Source organism: Archocentrus centrarchus, chromosome 5 (assembly GCF_007364275.1).
Source record: "Archocentrus centrarchus isolate MPI-CPG fArcCen1 chromosome 5, fArcCen1, whole genome shotgun sequence".
Lineage (NCBI taxonomy): Eukaryota > Metazoa > Chordata > Actinopteri > Cichliformes > Cichlidae > Archocentrus > Archocentrus centrarchus.
The window spans coordinates 4993615-5003574 of NC_044350.1; the positions used below are offsets into that span (position 1 = coordinate 4993615).

The 9960-nt window shown below is 41.6% G+C and overlaps 1 protein-coding gene across 1 annotated transcript in view; it reads right to left on the reverse strand.

The window, feature by feature from the left end:
• Nucleotides 1-9028, reverse strand: part of LOC115780782 (bridging integrator 2-like) — a 14118-nt gene extending 5090 nt beyond the window's left edge. Inside the window, 10 exon segments of the mRNA XM_030730184.1 lie at nt 687-769; nt 848-923; nt 1770-1855; nt 1960-2067; nt 2216-2311; nt 4885-4979; nt 5422-5476; nt 6384-6425; nt 6428-6466; nt 8678-9028. Of these exon segments, the coding sequence (XP_030586044.1) occupies nt 687-769; nt 848-923; nt 1770-1855; nt 1960-2067; nt 2216-2311; nt 4885-4979; nt 5422-5476; nt 6384-6425; nt 6428-6466; nt 8678-9013 (1016 nt within the window). The 5' untranslated portion in view covers nt 9014-9028.
• Between the last annotated feature and the right edge of the window lie 932 nt (nt 9029-9960).

A 9960-nucleotide genomic window follows, 5' to 3' on the forward strand; every position in this document is an offset into this window, starting at 1 on the left:
ATTTTGGCCTGAAACCTGCCTAAAAGTAGATAACTGAAACCCAAAATTACTCTCAAGCTGGTAAATTTAGGATTAGTATTATCTTTATACCTTTAGCTGGTTACCTCAATACACACACACAAATCAACGGAGACCAAAACAGAAAGTATTAGAGAAATATGAAAATCTGCTAATGATAGCCCATTGAACTTCATACAATGTGTGATAATCAGTTTTTCTCTTGAGCTTACATCCACAGAGGTTTGCTACAGACACAGGGCCTCAAACATCCAGCTAATATTTGTAATGGAGCTCTGCAGAGATTAATCTCTTGTGCTTGTGCTATAGTCTTTGTCTCAATCATGCATGGCAATCTGTAGAGTACTTTTTTCCCCACTTAAACAGGTCTGCTTAAACTTTAAACAATATAACTTTTACCCAGACAGTTTTAGAAGATCTTTGAGGAGTAAGCATGTTCAATTTGTTTATTTTTCCTCTTCTTTTGTTTTTGTTTCAGGTTTGCAAAACAAAAAAAGCTTTCAATTTGAATCATTTTTTGGAAGAATGGAGCATTTTTTTTTTAGTGAGGTGTAAGGGTAGCAACACTTTTTGGCCACACATGTGTGTGTGTGTACTTTATTTCCAAGTCATTTGTTGTTGGGCACACAGCAGCCACAAATGATGTAACGTGCAGCAGAGCACCGTACCTGTTCAGGCCCTTGATGATGAACGCTTTGCCCGAGTGTTGAGTCTCTAGTTTCTTCATCACGTTGTACAACTCACGGTTCAGCTGCAACACAGGCACACCTTTAATTCACATCATCAGTGCGAGAGTGAGGAAGTTAAAGGAAATGTGTTGGCATCTTACCACGCTCATTTCTTTATAGAAGACATCCCTCAGGTTGGAAATATTTTGGAAGACCGTCACATAGCAACCTATCCGACTGTAGAGATGAAAGGACGCAGTTTAACTTTCAGTTTGTCCACATGATTCTCTTCTTCAAAATCAAGTTCAGTTATGTTTTCTGATGTGCCTTTAAACCAGGGGTGCCCAAACTTGCGGCCCGCGGGTCGCTTCCGGCCCTGCCCCCTTCTGGTCCACGACTTGATGTCAAAAATAAAATACAATTTGGCCCTTTAAGTTACTTTTTTTGACATTTGGTTAACCCTCTTAATTGGAGGGGAAGGAAAAATGTCAAAAAAGTAACTTAAAGGGCCAAATTGTATTTTATTTTTGACATCAAGTCGTGGACCAGAAGTAGGGGGCAGGGCCGGAGTTTGGGCACCCCTACTTTAAACATACAAGCCAACAATACATAAACAAAAGCACTGGTCCACACCTCTTAATCTTTTAAGGTGTTTTCAGTCCTATTGCCACATGTGTATAAAATTAAGCACCTAGCCACACAGTCTACCTTTACAAACATGTGTGAAAGAATGGGCCGTTCTAAGGAACTCAGTGGATTCCAGTGTGGTTCTGTAATAAGCTGCAAATGTTACACCAAGTTAGTTTGCGAAATTTCTTCCCTCATGGATATTCCACAATCAGCTGTAAGTGGTATTACTGCAAAGTGGAAGCATTTAGAAACCACAACTCAGCCAAAATTTACAGAGCAGGGTCACAGAGTGCTGAGTCGCATAGTGCGTAAAAGTCGCCGACGCTTTGCTGACTGCAGAGTTCTAAACCTCCTCGGACATTAACATCAGCACAGAAACAGTGCACCAGGTGCTTCATGGCCAAGCATTCCCTAGAATTGTATTTATTTGCTGCTGTGGATGGTGAACCATACCTCTGATAGAGAATAGGCAGCTCCTCCCGCAGCTCATTATTGATTTCTTCAAAGACATTCTGAGCTTTGTTGAATTCCTCCTCTGCCTGTTAAAGAGGATTTAAAAGAACATAAAATAAAACTTAAAGTCGAGATTTATTAGCTGGCACACTGAATTTCTGCATAATGTGGGTTTTAGTAGCGATGCTACCTTGGCTATTTTTGCATCATCCTTTTTCTTGGCACCCTGCAGTGCCTCCAGGTGGTGACGTGCTGAGTCATAGTCCACCAGCTTGCGGCCACGCTTAGCAACTCGTTCCTGAAAAACAGTTTGTTTTTGTTTTTTTTAAAGCAAACAATGAAATAGAAAAAATAAATAAATCAGGCTCTTAGAATTTGAGACACCAAAACAGCTTTTGCAGCATTCCTATGCAGTTTGGCACAAACTCATTCAAGCATTAGGTTACCTTGACTTCAGGGAACTGGCTTGTATAGTTCTCCATGGTGCGAACAAGCTGGTCACTTAGCTTCTCTTCATAGTCGTTCCACAGCAAGTCTTCACTCTAAGAAACACAGTTGGTGCCAGATCAGTGCAACTGGAAAGAATCCTTTTTTAACTCTAAGCCGCAAACATGACTTCAGCAGGGAGCTGTTCCATAAGGCAGCATATAAATTATGGAAAGCTTCACTCAGTGTGCCCAATGTGATAGCTGACTCACTAATAGAAACTATCCATGAAGTTATTATTGAAAAGGCTATCACTTTACAGCTGACAGTCAAAAGTGGACATTTCAGGCCCTGGTGGGTAACTTAACCCCGCACCCTCCCAATGCTCATCATCAGTTCTTATTTCATCTTCTCAAGTCTGTTTTATTGACATTCCATCATCTCTGTTAGCCTAGCATGACACTAATTTTAATTTCCTAATGTACATATTTAAGACAGATTTCTGACAAACTCACTGAATATCTGATTCTAGCTGAAGATACTTTCAGTAGTTCCCTTATTTTCCAAAGCAAAGCATAGGTTTGATTTGGCACAAATTTTACATTGACCCAATCCTCCCATTCATCCAGGCTTGTGACCAGCATTAGCATTAGCTTGTGACGCTCCAAGGCTGGGTTTGTGTCCTTACATTCTTTGTATGTAAGGCCGATGTCTCAACCACTACTGCGCCGGATAGTATTGCACAGTCATTCTGAACACCTGTAGTGATTACATCTTGGCTGGCTATGTGGCCATCTTGTTCTCATTTATATACAGAAATCATGCAGTGCAAACACGTTCACATTTGAGCAGCACAGTGAAATTGTAATGACGATATCTATTGTGCATTTTAAAGGATCAGTGAACTATTTCCCAGCTTTTCAGGTAGCCTCAGCTCTAAGAGCCTTTTTATAATATTTTGGCTTGTTGCCCCCCCCCCAAATGATCTGCAACTTTTCAAGTAACTTTGAGCAGCTTTGACTTTTCAAAGATTTTGCGTGTGCTTATCTTATTTTGTGGCAAAGTCACTTATTGGTAATGGCATACATACAGCTTTTATGTCCCACGAGCACTGAACGAGTTGGTGGACACCAAAACAAAGTGAACTTAAATTTAAATGTGGGCATCTGTTACTGAGGATACAGCATGTATTAGTGTGTGTGTTCAGCCAGTGAAACAGAGTAATGTCATACTCCATTGTAGGTCTAACCCTGCATCAGTATGATCAAACTACACTGTATCACCAAAAGTATTCACTCACCACAAATATATATAAAACCAAGGACCTGGACATGCAGACTGCACAGGGGATTATGGTGTGGACTCAGCCCCTTAGTTCCAGTGAAAGGAACTCTTAATGCTTTAGCATACCAAGACATTCTGGACAATTTCATGTTTCCAACTTAGTGGGGACATGAAACGGGAAGAGAGAATGGGAGGAGTTTGTTGCAACATGACTGCACACCAGTGCACAAAGCAGATCCATAAAAACATGGATGAGTGAGTTTGGTGTGGAAGAACTTGACCGGCCTGCACAGAGTCCAGACCTCAACCAGACAGAACACCTTTGGGATAAATTAGAGCGGAGACTGTGAGCCAGGCTCTCTCATCCAACATCAGTGTCTGACCTCACAAATGCACTCCTGAAAGGATGTTTATGGGAATTTTTGATCACTCTTAAACCTCGTGGAAATCCTTCCCAGAAGAGTTGAAGCTGTTATAGCTACAAAGGGTGGGCTGACATCATATTAAACCCTATGGATTAAGAACGGGATGTTACTCAAGTTCATATGTGTGTGAAGGCAGACGAGCGAATACTTTTGGCAACATAGTGTAAATGTGTGACAGGGACTCATGTTTGGACTCATCTGTAACTTTGGAAGTTACAACCTAATAATATTACTGGAGCGTTGCAGAGGGAAAGCCCGGCTAATTAAATTTCTACTTTCATTTCTTTTAAATCTGATGTAATAAACCCGACCAACAAATCACGTCAATCTGTGTGAAAGCACAGAGCTGCCTGGTAGCTGCAGTTACAGTTATCTCTTGCTCTTCACATTACAACAAGCTGACTGTGTCTGAATAGACTTGTGATTCTTGAATCTCACTTAACTTTCGCATTTACAAGCAGTAGAGCTGCCAAGCTAAGAGAAGTCTGAGCCAGATTTTTTTTTATTATTATTATATCATTATTATTATTACATTATGCCCCAAACTTGCATTCTTAATAATGACCAACAGGGGGCAAATCCTTTGTAGTCTGGCTGTATAGAAATCTATGAATAAATGACCCTTCTGCTCCCTCAATCTTTGCCCTCAATAAACACTTTCCTGATTGGTTTATGGTCCCATTTGATTGTTTGAAGTAATATTGAACACAAAATGACATTCATTTTGTAAATTATAGTTGTTATTAGTGCCCAGAAGGATGATAAAGAAGGGCAAGCCGAACATGTGACTGATAAATCCTGTTTGACAGTCAGAGCCCACCTTGTGCTTGTGACATCTGGCTAAAAAAAAAAAAAAAAATTAACTAAGACAGGCAAAAACACAACGAAATGGGACTTCCCAAATAAAACAGTGGCTACATCCATCTTTCATATACAGTCTGTGGCTGACGCACATTCATAAAAGCACATCATAATCATACTTCGGTTATAACAGCGAGATCCTCCACTCCATTCCACTCTGATTCGTAGATGTCGTTCAGTGTCTGGGACAGCCGCTTAGACGTCTCATGCACGGCTGTTAAAAGGAAGAAGAAGGAATAAAAGAATCTTAAAATACAGTCATGACTCCATGGGGATAAACCCATCTACCTTCTTGCAACACAAATAGCACCGTGGTGGTATTGTTCCTTAAGGTTTCTGGCGCTGCTGCTGCACCCGCATTGTAAAGGCCAGAACAACACTGGTTTCCTGACTGGAGCGCACAATTTATGAGCAATAGCTGACAACATGAAAAACGACAGTTTCTCATGCATGACTCACATATGCAGTGCTGTGTCTGCTGTTTTTTTTTTGTTTTTTTTTACTGTGGGATCAGGGTCCTCTACAACTCAGCAAAGCAGACTGGATTGCAAAAGTTGAAACAAAAAATAGAAGAAATAGAAGAAATTCACTTCTCTAATTTTCACCAGCTGTCCTGAGCTAAGACTGGGGATACTATACATGCTTTCCAAACCCACCTTTCACTGCTGCATAATAGGCTTTGACATCTTTAAACAACCTGCTTCCGTCGATCTGTGTGCAGGAACAAAGCAGAAAGGTTAATTTGGTGACACCCAGTAACAGTTGGGTAGTATCATTTCTGTGACATCAGCGTACTTCAGCTGGACTGCAGGCTGCTTTAATTTGCTGTATGTGGCACTTTCTCTGCAGCAATTTGCTTGTGATCAGAGCTCCTTATAGTCTGACCACAACTTGGAGTTTAAACAATCACAATATCTGATGTGGCGGTAGTTGTGAAGTGAAAGCAGCATGTCTTGTCAGTGGGTAGACTTCCTTCCTGTAACTCTGTGGCAACTTCCCTGCAGTATGAACTGCAGTTGTTTAACACTCAATGAACAAGCCTGAGAGCGGCAGTGATGAAGGCAATAATATGGCAACAATGGTTAAAAAGGCATTTTGTTACATTTGAAATGAAAGTTGTTTTTCTTCCTCTTTCCTAACTTAAACGGTCTAAATTTAGATCCGTTCAGAAAGCCCAATCTGAGTCTGGTTTTCGGTTCATACATTTGTAAAAACCCCTTTGAACAGATAGCTTCTTAAATGTGAGCACACCCTGTGAGAGTTCTGTTACAATTCAGGATAATGCTTTAGCACAGATCTCGAGGGGAGATGCAATAAGTCACAGTCACACAGAATAGATAAGAAAACAGGCAGGAGTGCTTTCTTGTATTTCCTGTTTTCAAGGCCAGGCTGGCTGTCTGAACTTGTGGGTTGGCATGTCAGTGCAGCAACAAAAACAACACTTTTTGGCCTTGTAGCAATTTGCTGAAGAATTTTGGTAAAGGGGGGGGGGGGGGGGGGGGGGGGGGGGATCAAATGAGCTCTTTAAAACAAACTTTTAAAAGGCATTTTATTAAAGTCTCAGAGTCCAGAGCAGAGGACTGCCACTTAGTAACCAATGGTTATGCGTTGCAAGTACCTGCTGTTTGTTGAGGGTTCGGAAGCAGGAGCTCAAACTGCTCAATCTTTGGTCTCCATGGTTTTGCCCAGTTTCTGAAGGACCTGAAAGATTTTAAAAACAGTCAGACTGAGAAAGCGTCCACAATACACTACTGTCACCTGATGATGTGGGTCATACACACTAAAGGGAAACCCATGTGTGCAGATTGTTAACACATCAAACCCTGACTACATGTCTTGTAGAGTACAAGCATGTGTCACCAACCCTCACCTAATTTTACAAACATTTCACAGGTATAACACACCTCAAACTCCCAAAGAAAAGTCGAGTTACAGCACAGGTAATATAAGCGCCCAGTTTGGCTCGTTTGTGTAATTTAACTCCATCAGTACTAAAGGTTTATTTGAACTGACCGCCGTGAATGCAACAACATTAAACCCTAATTGATGTAGTACTCCTTCAAATTATGTTTACTGCAGATACTGTATACTAAGTAGCAAATCCAACATAGCAGCATTGCAGGTTATAAGAATATTAAAAAAAAATGTCAGCTTGCACCTTCATTTATTGTTTAGTAGCCGTGCTATGAGGTTGTCGGCAACAAACGAGCGCCGACGTTCAAATGTAATGTTTAATACACAGACTGTAAATAAAAGTTGGCTCTAGCACCCGTGATGTCACCATTGGTTTGTGGACTTTCATTGAAAAGATGTAAGATTGGCATTTTGGCTGTCGCCAACTTGATGTTTTGAAACTAGACAAGATGAGCTAAGAAACCAAAGGATACTGAATGCTCATACTGCTGCAGCTTGTTAATCACATGGTAGGTAGGTCCACTCTAAACCATACCCTGCATTATCATCTGTTTTGAAAAGAAAGACCATAATTTATAAGATTAACATTGTGCTTTTTTCAGCAAGAATTCAAACTAGCAACTGAGTCCAGAATCTCATCAGGGATGTGTTTAGATCTAGATCTAGTGATACATTGTGTCTTTTTTCCCCATTGTCTTTTATAGGATCTGCAATCAGCTGTGTTGCCCCCTGCTGGCCATTAGAGAGAATGCAAGTTTACAGCACTTTGGAACTGGCTTTCAAACCCAGAATCGACATCCACCTTTTAAATACAGTCTATGATCACGATATATTTTTTACAATGTTATCTTACTTTTTTTTTTTTTTTTGATGACTGAATTTTTGAGGTTCATACTGAAAACTTCAAAAATCTGACTGTGATGCAATGCTGATTTTGCAAACAAACACACAGATGAGGATCGTGTGTGTAGCTTTGTGGCCATGATATGTACTGATCAGCACAGTAACAACAACAAAATAAACCTGTGTAATGGCAACATGGCTCTATCTGACAGTTTATACTGACCCTGCAGATTTTTCAAACACTATTCATCACATCATCACACCAGAAACAGCACCATTCACTAAGTTGCTTCAACCTCACTAGAGACACGTGGCTAACTTTTTCAGGGCCCTTCACAGTCCACTGAACGCAGCTGTTTGAAACCTTTACCTTGAATCTGCATATGAAAGCTCTCATTATCATGCCTAGCCTTCAGTTTTCCACAGCAGAAATCACTGAGTCCCCTAAACAGCGCTTTGGGTTTCACTGTACAGCAAATAAGAGCTTTTGTAGCTGCTGTTTTTAGGCGGAGTGGTGAAATCAAACGAGTTGGCCACAAACAGAAAGACAACTACTGAGAGGAAGTGCACAGTCAGGAAGTGGTAGCTTTTGTGTGTCCGCACAGCTGTGCAGCAATGAACAAGAGCATGCCGCTCAGACAGGGAAAATCCAAGTTACCGTTTCGTTAATGCATCAAGTTAAAAAAAGGGCCAACATAGAGAGGTTAAACACACACACCTGAGCTACAGCAAGCGGTTCAGTCTGGTACAACGCAGAGTCCAGAGCACTTTTTTGCCTTGTGGTAAATGTGTGTAAAGCTTGAGATCCAGATTGTTTGGTGTCACGCCTTTACAAACCATATAACGGTGCGCACAGGAGGCAGCAGTGATGAGGCCGTCCTTAAACATGCTCTTACTTTCAAAAGTGAAATTAGAAGTGTTTCTTAGGAACCACTGTCCTTAGAAGCCTGAACTCCAGAAGCTACACGCCTTTCAGATAATCTGAAACATCTCTCTAAAGTAACTCCAAGCTGGCTTTGCAGCCCTGCTTGATAAAACAAGCTCCAGTATGCTTGTCTCACGGTTTAACAAGCCCATGGTAACGATTCTAGGGCACTGTCAAGAATTTAAATGGACTCAGTGTAACTTTCCAAAAGTTGGTCTCCCCTGGCTCACCTTCTCCTGGGCTCGATTCAAGGACTTCTGGACCCGTTTGGCGAAGATTCCGGCTCCAGCCTGGAGGTTCGGGCCCATCTTATTCTCCGCCATCGTCAGCTGTCTCTCTGCCTCTTCACTGAGCGAAGTCTGCCTGCAGTGTGCTTCCTCAGCGCGGTTCAGCTGCGACTTCAGTTGTAGGCGGTGTGGTGGAGGTGGAGCAACAACGCGAATGTCAAGACACGCACAGACAGACGGGCTCAGCTCAGCAGCAGCGTTGTCATCATCAGGCTCCTCGTCCTGTTCCAACTTGTCCACGAAATTGGCCCATTTGGAAAACTTCCTGCGTGTTTTCATCTGCTGTCAACCGTCATGGAAGAGTTGAGAAATCCACTCCTCCACCTGCGGCCAGGTAAACTCACCCAGCAAAATTCACCTGAAAATTATGTGCGCAAATTACGCTCCTGTGGTGGTGCGGAGCTGATTCAGCAACGTGACGTAAGCAGGGCGGGTGATGATGCTGCAAAATCATGTTTGTTTGTTTTGTTTTTTTTTTTCACATTAAAAGAGAAACAGTTGTATGTTAACCTTCGGTTCTTAAAGCTTCATTTTATTGTGAGATATCTACATTAACTAAATAAATGGCTGACGAGAGATTTCTTTATGGTTGAGTGTTATTCAAAGCCAAAGGAATAATCAGATCTGTACACACTCACTGCACTTCATTAGTACACCTGTTCAACAGTTTGTTGAAACAAATATCTAATCAGAAAATCACGTGACAGCATCCCAATGCATTCAGGAATATAAACATGGTCAAGACGACCTGATGAAATTCAAATACTGCATCAGAACGAAGTAGAAAGGTGATTTAAGTGACTTTGAACGTGCCATGGCTGCATGGTGACAGACGGGCTGGTCTGAGTATTTCAGTATGCTGATCTACTGGGATTTTCCTGCACAGCCATCTCTAGAGTTTACAGAGAATGGTCTGAAGATGATATCCAGTTCCCTGGGCAAAAATGCCTTGTTGATGCCACAGGTCAGAAGAGAATGACTAGACAGCTTCTAGCTGATAGAAAGGCAACAGTAAAGCAAATAACCACTCGTTACAGCCAAGGTATGCAGAAGAGCATGTCTGGTCGGACCTTGACACAGATGGGCTACAGCAGCAGAAGACTACACCATGTGCCAATCCTGTCAGCTAAGAAGAGGAGCTACAATTCAAACTACAGCTATAATTCAAATGGGCTCACCACAGCTGGATAATAGAAGATTGGAAAAACTTTGCCTGGTCTTGACTC